A 17,266-nucleotide genomic window follows, 5' to 3' on the forward strand; every position below is an offset into this window, starting at 1 on the left:
CAGTTTGCTTGGACAAGGCAGTGAAAGCATCACTGTATGGATAAATAGCGGCTTTCAGCCGGGGACAAAAGACCATCAGCATCACATCATAATCATCATTTTCATCATTATCAACAGCAACAAAACCACACACTAGCTCTTACACACACAGACACACGCACACACACACACCACCAGCAGCAGCAGCAGCAGCAGCAGCAGCAGCAGAAACTGTGGTGAAGTTGGCTTCCATACCCATCCTGATTAAAGCCCCTATACAACAAGGCTAATTCTATTTCAGGGCCTAACTCTCAATCTAAGCCAATAGTGCTAATAATTACTGATAGGCCAAAGGTTTACAGCATCACAATAACCCGCGTGTAAATAACTGTCATTTTAAAATACAACCATCATGTCAAACTTCTCGGGAAAAGCAAAAAAAGTTCAAACAAATGTGGCGTTCAGGGACTTTCTGGGAGCGATGGCGATGCAGCTGGGAAAATAAACGTATAGAGCGTAATGACGCAAAGATCATCAGCCAGTTATTGGAAATAAGAGAATATAATTTAACAACTTGTTTCCCCCCTTAGTCAATATCGAGACGGCAATATGTCTGATGTGCTGTATGGATTCACCGCATTAATATTTATGTGAGCGTCCAAAGGTGAAAACTGTCCGCAAATATAACGCGCTGAAGAAGAAGAAGAAGAAGAAGAAGAAGAAGAAGAAGAAGAGTTGGGTTTTTCCTCCACTACGGTCCCACGTAAAGAGGGTCCACAGTTAGAAAACGTTATAAAACAACCCCTCGCCTCTGAAGTTAAACACACAGCAGCCCGTCAATGCGTTGTTTAAAATACTGATCTGCGTCTTTCACAGTAAATAATCTGAAATCCTGGAGCCCAAAAAGAAGTGAAGGCGCTGAGCGCGGCCTGTTGGCTGATTGATTAATTATTTTGAAATTCATTAATCACTTTCATGGGGCAAAAGGGCAACATCCCGCCACAGCAAATTGACTCCAGTATCCCCCCACCCCTCCACCTCCACCCGCGCACACACACACCCCAACCAACTCGACCACACACAAACAAACCCACACACCCCCACACACATACACACACATACACACACAGCACAGAACAGGGTTCACACGCATTTGTGTGTGTGTGAGGCAAAAAATAAAAACATGGAAAAACTTTGTGTTTTCAAATTCATAAATTATAATTTAATACCAAGAACAAATTTACAGCAGAATGCTTGTTTACAATAAGCTAACACAAACAAACAAGAATTGTGTTCAACTATAAACTTTCACACACACTCACATATATCACTTGCAATTAATAATAATAATAATCATAAAAAAAGTATCTATACGTTATCAATACCCTGCAGTCATATATTTTTATATATTTATATAAAAACGTGGGTCAGTTTAAACTGTTCATAATTACAATCATGTATCATTCTCTGGTCCATATGTGGCCACGAACAGCCAAAGATCAGTGTTCAATCAGTGATCCCTTTTAATTCAACCACAACATGGTGTTTCCTTTTTTTGTTGTTGTTGTTGTTGTTGTTGTTGTGTGTGTTGAAGAAAAGCCTCGAAACAAGGAACAAAATTGCTAGCTTCCAAATACACACACGCGCGCACACACACACATACACACGTGCGCGCACGCACGCGCGCTCTCTCTCTCTCACGCACACCCACGGCACCTGTCAAAAGACCCAAAGAAAAAAAGGAAGGAGCAATAACACTAAAGTTAAAATATCCGCTCCTCTTTTTTTTTTCCTTCTCCAAAACCTGCTCACCCTGTTTTTAAAGTCTGTAGCCTAATAATGAACGATCGTTTCACTTGTTCTTTTTCCACTTTTTTTTGTTTCTTTTTAAATACAAGGGCTAGTGTACTGAATGCACAGATTATATCTATACAGTCAAAAAAGAGAGAGAGAAAACATTTACATTTATATATCAAAGGTAAAATAGGTTAGCGACCTGTGGCCATGCATTCACAGTCTAAATATACATGAAAAAGAAAACATTTTTCGTAGTAATATGTATATACATTTAAAAACATAACTTTCAGTGCTACTAGCTAAGTCTGCCACTCAATTTTGAAGACGTTGTATTACCGAGAGAAAGAAAAAAAATGGCAACCACAGATTTTTCTTAATCACATATACTTTGTATAAAGGAAAAAACTCGTTGAAATGAATTGACCTATATTTACAAGAATACTGCCTCTAATCGGTGTTTTTCTTCCTCAAGTGAAACAACACGACTGAAGTTTTTCTTCAAAATCTAATTGTGTTTCCCCCCCTCCCAAAAAAAAAAAGAAAAAAAAAGAGAAATGTTGCAGGCCTACTTTTTAACAACGTTCTGATAAGAAATCACATCATGCTCGTCAGGCACTTAATGCTTGAAGTGAATAAAGGGTGACATTTTCAGGGGGATGCCTTTAATAATACTGCTATTAAACACTACTCGGGCTTGGCTTCAAACTTTTATGACCCTTGACCTCTTCCAATTTAGTTTTAAGGAGAGAAAAAAAAAACATCTCAGTTTAAACTTCCGGTGCAGTTGCGAGGTGACGCAGATGACGCACTCGGAGAGCAACCTGTTTCAGATGACAAGCAGGTCGAGACAACTTGTAGGATTATTTTAAAATTGTGTCCAATCAGAGGAAGGGTTGGGTTGGGTTTGGGGGGGGGGACTGGTGCCAAATATTCAGAAGTGGATGAAATGGGGAAGACTTTTTTTGTCAGCTAAGATTTTTGGGAAACAAAAGTGGATCCTGTAACTTCATATTAGTAAAAAAAAAAAAAAAAAAAAAAAAAAGTTTCATAAAGGTCATAAAGAACATGAACTCTGAAAACCTCCCTTTTTTTCTCCCCAGATGGTATTGATCATCCTAAGAATATAAGTGCGCTTGCAGCATTAAGCCTAGATTATAAGCCTATACTCCTATTGCTGTGGTTTTAATTCTTTTTAGAACTTTTTTTTTTTTTTTTGAAACATTATTTCACCTTTTTTTCAAAATAAAATCATCGTCTTAGAAAATAACAACCACCTGTACTACAGAAATCACAAAAGGCCGGTTTGGAACCAGAAAGGAGGAACAAAGAAAGTACAAAAACACAGCTATACATGGACACAGGACAAGTCATCTTTGAGAAAAAAGAAAAAATTCACGTTTGTATCCGCATTTTCCCTTTCTCCAGTTTTTTTTTCTTTTTACCCAAATTTATCATTTTTAAATGCACTTAATACTTAAATTTTTCCTTAACCGAGGATTCGACAAAATCCCCTCATCCTTTTTTTTTCCTCATTTTTCTTCTTTCATTAAAAAAAAAAAATGAATTGAAGCAGGTTGTCCTGCATGAACACTGGGAGCACGTATCTGCCATTTTGAAAGTTCAGTGGATGTCTCAATTTTTTTTTTTCTTTTCTTTTCTTTTTTTTTTTTTGGAGTAAGGGGGGGAATTCACAGTCATTTACGTCAATGTCTTTCTTCATGAAAGCCAGCCCCGTGTAACAGCCGGTTGGGTTTTTTATTCCTTCCACAAAAGCAGCTATAATCATTGTAGTCTCGCAGCCCCCCCACCTCCTCCCCCCACACAACCCCACCTTTTGTTTGTTCGTCTCCTTCTTGGTTTACTGAATTGACATGTAAGGCCAGTTAAAACTGCTCCCCGAAAGCAACATATCCCTGATGAGAGTTTCAATTGGGGTTTTACCTACCAATCGGACGAAAAATAACTGTTCTATGACCGAGGAGGAGACTGTGCGGAGGGAAGGCAAGCGGAGTAACAACTTCCCAAACCGTGTTGGCTGGTTGGGATACTGGCTCCGGACATATTCCTCCAGGGCGCACTGGGACTTCTCCTGCAAACTTTCCACATGGGCCACATCTGAGAGGCCACAAGCATCTGAGAGGGGAGGGAAAGCAAATAAACATTAATAAAGTGAAGCCTAAAGTGTTTCTCTCACTAGGAGTTTTTTTTACTCCCACTGTGGCGATACACTGGCGGAAATTGATAGCCTGTCAAATTTAGTAGAAAAGAAAAAAAGCAATTATTTTAGGAAATGAGTCTGATCCTATTGGATGTCAACGTGGGGTTTGTTTGCCTCGAGCCTTGTTTGCGTAAATAACTAGTGCACGTATTTTTCAGTGTGTGAGAATTGTTTAATATCAACTTGTAGTCTGATAGAAACATCGCGCTAGGCGCGTAATCACCGCATCGTTGATGAAAAAAATATAAATCTCCTCACTTCTTTTCCTTCAACAATTATATGTGATTGTTTAGAGATGGGAAAAAAAATCTTGTACATAAATAAAGTAAAACTTGAATTTTGTCAAGAAGCTGCTTTAGGTGTGATTTGATTCGGTGTTCCTCAGTTTTGTTTTGTTTTTTATCGCTTGTTACCTCTCGGTTATTTCCCTCGATAAAGCCACTTAAAAGTCAGCTAAATAATTAAGCATATTCATAGCTAAAGACTGTGTTTTAGATGGGCCCTGTCTTTCACAGTCGGAGGCAGAGCGAGGAGGAGGAGGAGGAGGACGGGGGGAGCGAGGGAGGGAGAGGGGAGGAGGGAGGAAGAGAGGGAAAGACAGGGAGACCTACTGACCTTTAGTGAGCAGAGATTTAGCTTGGAAAAAAAAGGGTCCATAGCCTACGGAGCTGCCGTCATACTATACCACCAGAGACGCATAATCACTATCTGTGCTGCTTGCATGTGGGCGGCAGCTGATTATGTGCCAAAAAAACGCGCTTGTACGCGCATTGGTTAAGTTTGTAAAGTTTGTGCACGACAACAAGCGAACCACCAAAGTAGCAGAAAAAGGCCTGTCATTCAAGCCACAGCGCGGCTCGTGTTCGAGCCTGCGGGTCTCAGGTATGGAGGAGACAAATTAAGCTCATCGCGGCTCCATAAAGGCTTTAATAATAAAACTGAAAGATCTGTAATATGATGTTTTTTGCTGCTCTCTAGAATGGGCTAACAAGCCGCAGCCGCAGCGACAACGGTGGGCTGCTACAGCTCAAATGAAACACAAGGCGGATGGCTCGCAGGTATGATATCATATCAAAGACGTGCACTCAGTCTAACGGTGAAACCTTGTAAATCTCTTTTCTAAAAAATATTATTATTATTACATCTCCTTATAATGGTGCAGCTAATGTAATAAAATAGCAGGCAGGCTCGGGTCATGACCTAGTTCTGGAGCAGGTCCAGAGACGCCTTGAGTGCGCACAAAATGCGCACCGAATATTTCTGCGAAAATAAGAATTAAAGCCGCCCCTCCTGTCACTGCTCGCTGCCACACAATGCTGTTAGATACTGACATATTTCCTATCACAGGGGTGTGCATGGCTTCTGTAGCTATGCTTTGTCTCGGACTTGCTCTGTCTGCCTGTCCCCCCCCCATCACCACCACCAACACCACCACCAACCCCCTTAAATGACAAGAGAGCGTTGAAACCTGCGCGTTGCTTTTACTGTGTGCAAATGGGACATTAGGCTTGTCTTTCTTTTTCTATTCCCCTCCCCCTCGGAGCCTGACATCATTTATATCTGTCATTCCCTACAAACAAGACGTGGGGTGTACACACATTGATAAATGGCGAAAAGGAAAAAAAAAAAAGAAAAAGAAAAAAATCAAAGTGTTGCAATTCATCTGCGAGCTTATTGGGGTTTTTCTCCAACACTGTTTTTTAACAGCTCAGGTTTTATGACGCTTGAGGCAATTATTGTGAAGTTATCAGTCTTATTTAACTCGAGATTATGTTGTGATGTCTCGCTGCACTCTCCCTCTGTTTTGGTTGTCAATTTAATTAAAAAATCTCTTGCGTGGTCATGCCACGATTTTCCAGATCAGCCCTGTGTGTGTGTGTGTGTGTGTGTGTGTAATAAACCACCTGATTAATCAAGTGGGTTTTTATAATTTTAGAGCCCCTGTCTGAAAAAAAAAAAAAAAAAAAAAAAAAACACAAAACAAAACAAACCCTGACCGTGAAGGCAGCATGGCTGGACGTTTACGCATGTGCTCATATGAGAGACATCAACAACCCCTGTGTGCCACTGTGGATCTATTTAGGTCAGCGTTGATCTGGCTCATGTCAGTGTGTGCATGTGAGTGACATTCTTGTAGGGTGGCCTCGTCTTATTGTCTTACCTGTGGTGAAGAGCACAATTGCCTTTAAGCAGCTATATTCGGCAGAGTCAACGTGCAAAGCTTTCAGCTTCTCCACTTGTTCCTGGAAGATCCTAATGTGGTCCATAAAGGCCACCACTCTGTCCGCGGACATGGGGGAGGCGTGAAGGCCAGCCGCCGCCAGGAGAGGAGCCACATGCAGGGGCATGGAGCACTGCGCGGCGTTGAGCACAAATAACTCACTCCACGTCAACCTCAGCAGAGCCACCTGGTCGGTGATCTGAAGGTCTGGAAAGAAGGGAATATTCCTGGCCCACTCCACGGCGCTGAAGAGCATCCTGGCTGCTAGTTCACAAATGTTCTCGATGCCCATGATGTTGTTGGGCTGCATGCATTGACTGCCATACCGGGACGTCGGGTAGGGCTCCGCTCTCAACAGAAGAGAGATATATCCGGATAAGTAGGAATGGCAGTGCAGCGGGTCTCCATTTGTCAAGGCGAACTGACCGTGGTGTGGCTGTGTGGGTGGCACCCGTCCCCTTTGCACGGCTGCAGTAAAAAGAGAAACTACAGATATTGAAGCCTGAATTCTACTGAACAATCACACAGAACATGGAGACAGCAGCTGTCAGATATTACACGTTATGTTTTAAAAAATTCACATATACATATATATATGTACACGCACAGCTGCTGAATAAAAATAGCTTTGCACGTTAGGAGGATATATGACACACAGCATGTTTGCTGTGCAACATCAACACACACACACACACACTCTCACACTCACACTATGTTAGCATGGGAGTTGGGGGGGAAAAAGACAGGTTGCATTGTTAATAATGAGGCTGTAGTGAGTCTAACCGTGCGGTGGAACAGCAGAGATGCGCTTTTTACACGTTTTAACGCACGCCACGCATGTGTCGAGCTTTCTTTTTCTTCTTCTTTTAAATAAAATGATGTTATTCGGCAACAAGCAACACGAGCTGGCCGTGAAGGGGGGAAACACAAAGAGGGGCAAAGGGAGACCTCGCATGTTTAACCCTTAACCGACTTAGCAATTCATCTCGCTTTTACACATACATGCGGGGGGGGCCTGTTTTTCGACACGATATTCAAATTTAAAAAAAATAAAAATTATGATAATTCTCGCGCTCGGTGCGCGCAATTGGAGCCGGTGTCCAGTGTTTTTGAGACACAATGAAGAAGGGGGGAGGCACTGCAGGGTAGGATGTTAGAGATGCAGCCCCGAACACGCTATCTCTTAATTCGATACTCGCCATAATAGCGCAGGAGAGGGAGGCTACGTCGTATCGTCTATTCAGCACGCATGTATCTGGATGTTTCAAATTCGATACGATCTCATTTAGTAAAAAAAAAACAAATTATAATAATAATGCACGGCTATGATTGCGCCGAAGCTGGATACTGTAACGCAGCGCTAAAAAAAGAAAAAAAAAAGGCAGGGGAGGTGGGGAGGGAGGGAGAAGAGATCCAGCGAGGACCCGTCTCGACCACAGCAGAGAGCGGCTCCATGGCGTGCTCGAGCCGCACAGAGGGAGCTGTCGGGAGGGGAGAAACAGGCTGAGGCTACGGGGAGGAGGAGGAGGAGGAAGAGGAGGTGGTGGCGGTGGTTGTAAGGAGGGCGACATAACATGATTTCATGTCTGGAAAAATAAGCAGGAGTACACGAACAGTCACACACACACAACACACACACACACGAATAAAGAATCAAAAAGTCCCAATAGCTACCTTCCCGTCTCATGCCGACTTTAAGGCATTTTTTGAGGCGGCAGTACTGACACTGATTGCGGTGGTGTTGGTCGATTGGACAATTCCTGTTGGCACGGCATGTGTAAGTGAGGTTCCGTCGTACGCTCCGTTTGAAGAAGCTTTTGCACCCCTCGCAAGTAAACTGGCCATAGTGTTTGCCACTGGATTTGTCCCCGCACACCACGCACTCGATGTGCTGCGGCTGCTTCTCCGACTGCTGCGTCGTCTGGTTCGTCGGCGTGGACTGTGTGTTGTTCGGGGGTCCCTGGACCGGAGTCTGAGGGGTCGGAGGGGCGACCTGAGAGGCTGTCAGATTCAACTGGCCTGGTTGAGGGGTGGGAAGAGATAGTCCTCCTTGGGTCTGCGAGGAAAGGGTGCCTTGGGTGTCAGCCACATCGTCCTGGGAGCCTCTCCACACTACCATTGCCATATCTATCAGTCAACGTAAAGAAACTTTTTGTCTGCCGTTTTGGTGTCGCGGTGGAAGAATGTCTCAAGGAAATCGCGGTAAACTGTGATTAACAGCCGGGGGACACACACAAATGTCAAATCTAGCCTACGATGAATCCACTCTGGATCTCCCGAGGAAAAAAAAAACTGTCGATTTATTGCTGTTGGAAGGACGTTGCGAAGCACGTTTTCAAAACTGATGCGATGGCGAGCTGAGTCGCTGCCTTGCGCTTAAAGGCCAAGTCCAGGGGCGCTTACAGTCAGCCATCCAGCACACCCATCAATGGGAAAGGTAGTCTAAATATTAAAAAATCACCAACCGAGGTAGCATGGACTAGTCAGTGGACGGATGGAGCAGGTTTGGTGGAGACCGAGCCCTGCGAGCAGCATACAACAATTGGTGGAGCACACACAACACTGGTAAGCAGCTACTATCAAGTTCCAGCACAAGTCTTGAAGAAAAAAAATCACCAACTGGGTAGAAAAAATCGCGTCTTCTTCCTTTTTCTTCCTGTGAGGTAGCGCCAGCGAGCGCGCAAGCTGGAGCCAAATGTTTTCTCTTTTTTTTTTTGGAGGAGCTCTGGAATATGAAGACAAACTCTCTTCTCCCCCCGAACCGACCAACCAACCAACCACCACCAAAAAAAAAGCGAAAGCACTAAAAAACCAAAAACAAAAAAAAACAAGGATCACAACCTGCAAAACCTCCTCCGTGGACCGAAAAATAATAGGAAAAAAGGAGTAGAGAATCAAAGTGATCAAATATGTTAAAAAGGCGGAGGTTAGGAAGTGATTTGCGATTGGTAGGAGCCGGGCTGGCAGAATGCTTTCTCTCTGATCAGCTCACTGAGCTCTCTATATAGTGAACTTTGACACGACTGCTGCAACTTAGCACACGTTACCATGGAGATCGGCTGCCATATAAGGAAGGAGAGTGTGTTTGACTGGTCAGAGCTCAGGGACCTCCCCCTGAACCCCATTGGCTAGTCGGCACTTGTGCTACTTGGTACCTTGCCAGAGCCAGCATTCGGAGGTCGAGAGGGCCGCTTGGTCCTAAAAGGAGACGACTTTCTGGGAGGGGGGGTAAAAAAAAAAAAAAAAAAAAAAAAAAAAAGCAGGAATCATTTCTAGTCACTCTTATTCTAACTACACGGCTATTCTCACCGTGCAAAAGAAAAAATAAAATAAAATAAATTTTCATTCTCAATTCTTTTGCGTCACATTGCGTTGCAGTGTGCGGAAAATATCTTTTTTTGGGGGGTAAATGCTTATTAGAATGTCACCATCCATTATTGCGTCCCTTATCTTAATCGTGTAGGTATGTAGGACGTGCAGTTGAACACAACATACAGGAGGAAATATGACTCCAGATGAAGATGTTATATAGGATGAGCATTGAGGAGACAATAACACATTCACGTTAGGTCCAACTTCCTTCACTTCGTCCGTGCTAAACACACACATTAGCGCCTCTCATCCCACCGAGGTACCATTCATCACAATCCACACCTCTTATAAAAATGTTATGATAGGGGCTGCTGACATCATCCAGGGCATCCCCTGTAGCCTCCTAACCCCCCCTCCTCTCCTTGGCCACAAATATTCATCCAAACCTCACCACCAGGTCAGAAAAGGCCAAAATGTGGGGTCCCAAAGAGTCAGAGAGAGAGGGAGGGGGGGATTGGCCCTTGGATGTGGTCAGAGAAAAACGTGAGGCGACTGCAGCTTTAAATAGGAACTACATTAAAAACAGAGAAGTCACGCGAGGTGAAAGGCCATGCCCTTCACGTTAAAGGTGAGGATGAAAGTTTCTAAGCCCGCTCTTCCTGATAAACAACACAATAAAAAGTCAAACCCGTTTGTTGCGGTGTGTGCTCAGATACCTGCTAATGTCTGACAGATGTTGCCCCCCTATAATAAAGATAATCTACAGTGTGTGATAATGACGAGCACAGTAGAGGATGCCGTGCATGTAAAAAAAAAAAAAAAAAAAAAAAAAGACAAACGGGGTCAGCGGAGGGTTACAGTCGCTGGGATTAATCTTTTTTGTATTTATTTAAGGCTTATATTTAAACTTTTTTTTTTTTTAACTTTATGCCCGGAGGCTTTCAAACTTGAACCTGGAGTAAAATAAAAAAATATATATACATATAACTTCACGGCAGTCATATAGATGAACCTGTGAGCCTATGGAGCTGTGTGTTAGTCTATGGAGAGCAGCAGCAGCAGCAGCAGCAGCATGCATTGTCCCAGGATGTATTACAGTATATGGCTGCCCCCTAGCGTATGAAAACTCCTCGCCTTCGAAAAAAAAAAGAAAAAAAAAAAAAAAAACAGAAACACGAGATTCAATTTAGAGGAGCCATCCGACGCGGAAACTGCTTCAGTCTCGTCTCCCGCATCGAACCCAAACTAACGAGCAGCATTTTTTTAAAAACTGGTGACTTGTTTGTTTAAATTGTGTTTTACATGACTTGGACGGCGAGGCTCTGAGAGTTGCCAAAGTTGGATTTACTTTTCTTTTTTTTTTTCCCCCTCTTCTCTCTCGCCACCTCAGACAGTCCCAGCGGTGGTTCATTTTACACCAATTATGTCTTTATTCTAAAACAAATTGGCCCAATTACAGTTCTTCTGCATGACTATTTTGTCGGGTTTTTTTTCTTATCATGAATTTTTATTTACAGATCTCCGTGAAGGTGGAGAGGTCTGTAAATAAAATATATGTGTAACACCGCGAGGTATCACGCTCCAGCCGTGGGGGACCCGGCTCTTTGCTTCAAAATCGGTGAGTATACATTTTGAACACTTCATGAGGATAAATCAGCTCCATTCATCTGTTGTGAATTACATATTGTTTTAAATGAGGCTGAAATGAAAAAAAATATAACAAAAAGGCACGGACTGCTGCAGACAGAGCACGGATACCAGTTACCAGCATTGCGCATTCAATACGCGACTCTTTCTCACTTTATCCTCGCCTTATTAAGACCGAGTGATAATTCATAATGACGACCACCAACAAAGCCCAACTACTTTGCAAAAAATACTCATGAGTGATTTGATAAGTGCGAGTGAGGCAGGAAGGGTTTCTTATAGCGACAAAAACCTACCAAATGCATACGATGCTGACTCGTCCGTAGCGGGATGCATCTTCTCTCTCTGTCTCTGTTATTCAGAATATATTTAGTCTTCCTCTTTTTCGACACAGTGCTCAGATTGAACCTGGCAGAGCGTCCCCCTTTCCTCCAACAAGACCCGAGATCAAACACACCAAAAAATTTAAAAAAAAAAATTAAAAAAAAGAAAAAAAACAGCAGCAGCAGCAGCAGCAGCGCGCTGTTTTATTGGAAAACTGCAATGTCTGATGATCATGCGAAAACTTTGGAGAAGGAAGCCGGAGCCCAAAACCCAAAACTGATTCACGTTATGTGTTGATGGAGGCGAGGCAATTGGAAATATAAGTTGACGTGCCGTCCCGAGGATGGAGGATCATTTGACCGCACTGTGGAGATGATAAGGACGCTTGTTTTTCTCTTATTCTTTTCTTTTCTTTTCTTTTTTTTTGTTACAGCGAGCAGCGAGAGATCCTGTGCGCCTTTTTTCCTCTCCATACAGTAAATGTGGCCAAAACGCGCTCGCACGCCGCCGCTGCTTTGTGTGGGCTTACGAGAGAGAGGGAGGGAAGGAGGGGAGGGAGGGAGGGAGGGAGGAGGAGGAGGAGAGGGGGGGTGTGCAGTCAGAACAGACACCTGTCTTTAAGTGTGGCGAGCAATGCACCGAGAGATTCTTTACATTAGAAATTATATGGAGATTGGAGGTAGAGGTGCGGCACGACGCCTGATTAGAGCTGAAATTAAAAAAAAAAAATCAATTTTTTTATGTCAAATAAACACGCTTAAGTAGAGCTTATAAAAACATATTATCATTATCATCATCATCATCATCATCATCATCATCTTCATAATTTAATTGGCTATAATTTATATTAATAATTGTTAAATTAAAATATTGTAATAAACAATAAAGATCAACCAGACTAATTAATAATGTATATATATATATATATATATTTTTCTCTCTCGCTTCTGTTATACATTATGCAGAGAATTAAAAACAAAACAAAAGAGGCAATATAAGAAATGATAATCGCCTCAATTAGCCTCGCGTAAATCTATAGCTGAACAATTGAGCACCTTTTTTTACGGGGTTTTTTTTTCCACGCACAAACATTTCCACACCAGCACAATTGATTTGCTATTAAACACCCACCACACCACCACCACCACCACCCTCCTCCTCCCCAAAACGTCTTGTGTGTTGCAGTTCTTTATTTCCCAGGTTTAAAAGTTTCCTCCGTGTGATAAGTGGTTGTTCTCCTCCCTTCAAAACGCAAGAGGATAAAAAAATAAATAAAAATAAAGCACTATATGGCTCAGCAAGCCCCTCGCACGCTGCACAACAATAGCGCTGCCCAACGGGGACCCCAGTATCGATTAAGACGAGACAGAGGATGTCGCCTTGTACTAAATATTTACTGATCACACACAAATAGCTGGATCCTTAACGATTTCCTCCGTGCAGCCGGCTGGGAGAGAGGACTAAATCACTTTATTATTGTTAGTAAAACAAAAGCACACGCTCTGGAACACAGGAGTGGAGATGTGCTGATCGGGATAAGTGCAGTTAAATTAATCGATGGTGAGCAGATAATAGTTGAGATTTACGGGCGTGCGAAGAGAAGAGAAGAGAAGTGGAAAAAAAGAAGCTCTCATTCATTCATGTATCAGGTTAAAACCGACACGTGCACCTGCGATTGGTTGGCCCAACATGGGTACAAAAAAAACAAGTTCGAGTCCAGAATATCGTGGACGTCAAGAGTCAACAATTTACGCATATCATTTTTTTTTTTTTTTTTTTTTTTTTTTTAGATACAAGGAGGAAGACAGCAAAAAATCTTTCCTCATACTGGTGTTAAAAAAAGAAGAAGAAGAAGAAGTTAAAACTTGAATAAAAAAAGTGGACTTTCATCTTATCTCTGCCTTCACCAAGTCCTTCACAGCAGATAGAAGAGAGAGAGGGGATGTGGGGTGGGGGGGCTGGTACTGACCCGGAGGTCTCCAAGTTCCCGGCCTGATTAACCCTTCCAGACCCGCGCAGGAGCAAATGTTAACCAGCCTAATCAACTTCAAGAGCCTGATTGAATTAGATGACTGAGGAATTTAGGATAGACACTAAATTGCCACACATTAAAATAAAAAATAAAAAACTTCTGGAACAATCGACTCCATTTAAATTAAGATTAAAAAAAAAAAACTATCAGGGATTAATTCCAGATCACTTGTTAACAGGCAACAGGTTCCAGCTATGTCTAGTATAAAACTAAACATGCCTGAAATATTCAAAACTCTCTCTAAACAGCAACAGATGATTTTTATTCTCTGCTTGATAAAGATCAGTTGATTGATGGTGCTGGTGCCCCCATATGTCATCTCATTTTTATCTGCTGCGTTGCATAATATCAGTCAGCAGCCTCTTGTAAAGGTTTTTTTTTTTTAATTTTTTTTTTTTTATCTGGAGTCTATTTTGCAGCAGTGGCTGTTGTCATGTTGGAAAGATGTAAAAAAGAAAAAAAAGAAAATAATAAAATATAAAGAAGGAGAAAAGGAAAGAACTACATCAATTAGTCATGTTCATACATTTGGCTTCATGAAAAGGTGAAGGGTATTTGCTGACAAAACATAATGAAAGTTTTCTCGAGGAGTTGGACCCGTGAAGAGTGATAATTGCAGGGAAATATAACGTAAAGAAAAGACTGTTCTCATCAGGATTTACATTTTCATGATATGAAAGTTATGATAATCGTGTCAAAATGATTATCACAAAAGTGATGATATGTAGAGATTTTTAAAAACTAAACATGGCTTTCTTCCTGTGTGTAATCTAATATACAGCCTCTTTTGGATTTGACTCTCTTTCTTTCTTTCTTTGGCTTTTACAGACTTTCAAAAAGAAAAGCATGACTTGTCCTTTAAATTGTTTCTGTTTCATTGGCAATTACAAAAAAAATTGCATTCCATAATCACAATTAGCACCTCCTTATGGTAAAAAATGGGGGTATGTGTGTGTGTGTGTGTGTAAGCAATTTGACTGTGTGTGTTTACATAGAGAGAAAAAAGGTGTGTAATATTCACCTTTTGGTGAAAGCGTGCTTTTCGTATACGCAGACATACTCGTCTCGGTCGAGTCCATTTTATAAAAAGAGTTCATTCAGCGCTGTAGATCACTTTCCTCACTCCCTGCGTGCCCCGAGGGCCGCTATCTAAAAAGGCAATAGATCCCAGATAGCTCACTGTGTTCAATTTGCCAATGATAGATTATAGTGCCAATTTAAACAGATAGGGATCAATTTGTCTCAATGATCACTCTTTAGGCCGTCTGCCAGCGTGCTCTTAATGTATTTGTAAACGCTGGTTGTTTGAATGGCGGCTGTTAAACTGATCAAAAGTGTAGTACGCAGAGACGATGTGAGAAATGATAAATGGTGTGTTGTTTAGGCTGCTGAAGGCCCGCGTAGATGACGCGTACGCGATGGTTTTGCTCGAGGCGGCAGCAGCACTGTGGCAGCGATGACCAGGAGGTCAATGGTTTAACTCCGAGGACTTGCTGGGAAAGTCTGGGTAGGAGAATTGTGTGATAAGTGCTCTCTAACCCTCAGGAAACCACTGCTGAAGTACCCTTCGGCAAAGCAGCTTACACCCCATCTGTCCCAGAGGAACTGCACAGCGACCGGCGGTACAAGACTGCGGTTGTACTTGTGAGATGTGTCTCTTTGAGTGTGACCTACCCTCCCTTTTTCTTTTTTAAAGAGGCAGAGTGGGCAGTCCAGTCGCCTCACATGTTTCTCTTTTGTGTTTTTTTTGTTCATGTACTCAGACAGTGAAAAAAGTTAGGGAGAAGATACAAGAGTGAAAGCTGTGGCAGCACTCAGTCCCGAGGCCAGACATGGCTCACATGTGGCCCCAAAGGCAGCAGACAGTGTATTGAATTACTGTAACTGAAGGTGTAATGTGGTAGCAGTGTGGGAGACGGATAAATTACACAAGCGGATGTAGGAGAGGCTTATTTCAGCTTTCTATTACAGCTATTTAATGTTGGAGCGTATGGTATATTTTCTCAACTTTCAGCCAGAACAATTTATTAGTTGTAACGGCAGCCTTGTTTTTTTTTTTTTTGTGATAATTAATGTCTCATTATCATTGGATTTACTTATTATCTCAAACCGATATCGCCATGTGAAAACGCTGCACCCCTAGGATTTTCGTGTACGGCGAGAAGTAGACGGCACGGCCCGAGGGGAAAACACCCACAGCCGAAGCCGTGTTCCGTACTCCGTCAAGATTTTGGACTTTTGGAAACACTTTCCCTGTGACATGTACAATTATAAGATGACTAATAAAGAATTGCTGTTTGAAGTGATAGCGGTCAAATGAGTGGTGCTTTGCATAATTGCAATTTACAGTGTTACACCTGCCACATCTATGACTAATAAAGTTGAAAAGTCTCAGATGAACTGCGTTTAAACTGACTTTCTTTACACAGAACATCGTGTTGTGCACTTGATTTTTCTTTTGCAGTTGCACGACATTTTACTGTAAATGTGTCAATAAAGCTTGTTTTTTTTCCAACTTGAACTATTGTTTTAATGCTGTTAACTCTACAATGATGGGTTTATAACAGTGACACTACAGAGCTCCATATCTGTTGAATTTCTGTATGTATTAAAAATACTGTTGAGATTTAGCGAGACCTTGCAGGTACTGTCTGTCTTGAAATGCTACATGGTATCGTAACAGCATCTTTCTGTGTGTTGGTTAATGAGTACAGTCTTCACGTCTCCTGAACTTGAAGAAAAACTGGATTTAAAACTGTGATTAACAACAGTATCATCTCACATCTGACACTTTGATCACTTCCAGCCCAAAACTGCAGGCTGGAGAAATCAACCAAGCTGAAATGCTTCAACACAAGAATGTGTTTCTCTGTCAAAGTGCCGCAGACATGAATTTTATAACGATGAACAAAACCAGCAGCCCGTGAATATTGACGATGTTAACTACACCTCTCTACCTCCACAGGTACCGAATCAACATTTGTGAACGGAACATATCGTATTATAGCAAATACTGCCATTTGAGGGGGTTTTTCAATCACACAGATCCACATGTGATCAATGGTCCTTGTGAACCTGATGGAGGGAGTATAAAAGAGAATGTGAATGGGATTTGGTTAAGAGCTTCACAATAAGGACAGCTCCGACTGAAAAGAGAAGGTTTTCCCGGTGTGACCTTGAGGTGAAAAGCCATAAAATAAAAAACAATAATAAAAGGAATCACTTATGCACAGGATTTCAGTTACTTTATCTTCTATATCATCTTGCCAGGACGCGTACGCAGAAGCTGCTTCTACAGCGCCACAACATGAGAGTCAATACTCCCTGGATGATGTCATCAGAGCCAAATCTTAGAACTGGGGATATGTGGACATGTGATAGTGGACCAGAGGTTAGAAAACAGACATCACTTACTGTGCTCTCAAATACAGTCTGAGAAGTGAGCAGCATGTGTTTGTAATGTTCCAGTTTATGAGTCCTGCTAATTAGCTACTACGGTTTATACAATTTTTGTAGGTTTATTGTCACACTTCAACATGTTTAGTAAGTTGCATTTTCTAAACACGTAAAATTTCAAGTACACTTTATAAACACTACGGTATTTGAGGAAAACAAAAAAAAATAGTATATTCATTTGTTGTGTTTTCTGAAAAGGCATTTTAATAGTGAGACTATAGCCGCAGACAAACACCAAATATCAGCGTTTGAAAATGTTAGTTGTGTATATTAGCACAGA

At 41.9% G+C, this 17,266-nt stretch overlaps 1 protein-coding gene and 1 long non-coding RNA gene across 5 annotated transcripts; one reads left to right on the forward strand and one right to left on the reverse strand.

The window, feature by feature from the left end:
• Positions 1-1,178: 1,178 nt before the first annotated feature.
• nr2f2 (nuclear receptor subfamily 2, group F, member 2) lies at positions 1,179-11,621 on the reverse strand. 4 transcript variants are annotated; one of them, XM_030425457.1, is made up of 3 exons: positions 11,471-11,621; positions 6,156-6,683; positions 1,179-3,909 (listed from the first exon to the last, which is right to left on the reverse strand). In XM_030425457.1, the coding sequence occupies exons 1-3, from the start codon at positions 11,508-11,510 to the stop codon at positions 3,635-3,637; spliced, it is 843 nt and encodes a 280-aa protein (XP_030281317.1). In that variant the 5' UTR covers positions 11,511-11,621; the 3' UTR covers positions 1,179-3,634. The 4 variants fall into 4 exon arrangements, with proteins under 4 accessions (XP_030281317.1, XP_030281315.1, XP_030281314.1 ...); XM_030425455.1 differs by lacking the exon at positions 11,471-11,621 and adding an exon at positions 7,890-9,246; XM_030425454.1 differs by lacking the exon at positions 11,471-11,621 and adding an exon at positions 7,890-9,246 and having other exon boundaries at positions 6,156-6,701.
• LOC115586417 (uncharacterized) lies at positions 10,718-16,051 on the forward strand. The gene is made up of 2 exons (XR_003984880.1): positions 10,718-11,145; positions 13,289-16,051. It is a non-coding gene; the product is annotated as an uncharacterized LOC115586417 (long non-coding RNA).
• The last annotated feature ends 1,215 nt before the right edge of the window (positions 16,052-17,266 follow it).

This window comes from Sparus aurata, chromosome 8 (genome assembly GCF_900880675.1).
Source record: "Sparus aurata chromosome 8, fSpaAur1.1, whole genome shotgun sequence".
In the NCBI taxonomy this organism is placed as follows: Eukaryota; Metazoa; Chordata; class Actinopteri; order Spariformes; family Sparidae; genus Sparus; species Sparus aurata.

Coding starts and splice junctions, on each gene's coding strand:
- nr2f2 (XM_030425454.1), bottom strand. CDS start 8,340: ATGGCAATGGTAGTGTGGAGAGGCTCCCAGGACGATGTGGCTGACACC. Junction 6,702..7,889: donor AGTCGGCATGAGACGGGAAG/GTAGCTATTGGG, acceptor CAATATCTGTAG/TTTCTCTTTTTACTGCAGCC. Junction 3,910..6,155: donor AATTGTGCTCTTCACCACAG/GTAAGACAATAA, acceptor CTCCCCTCTCAG/ATGCTTGTGGCCTCTCAGAT.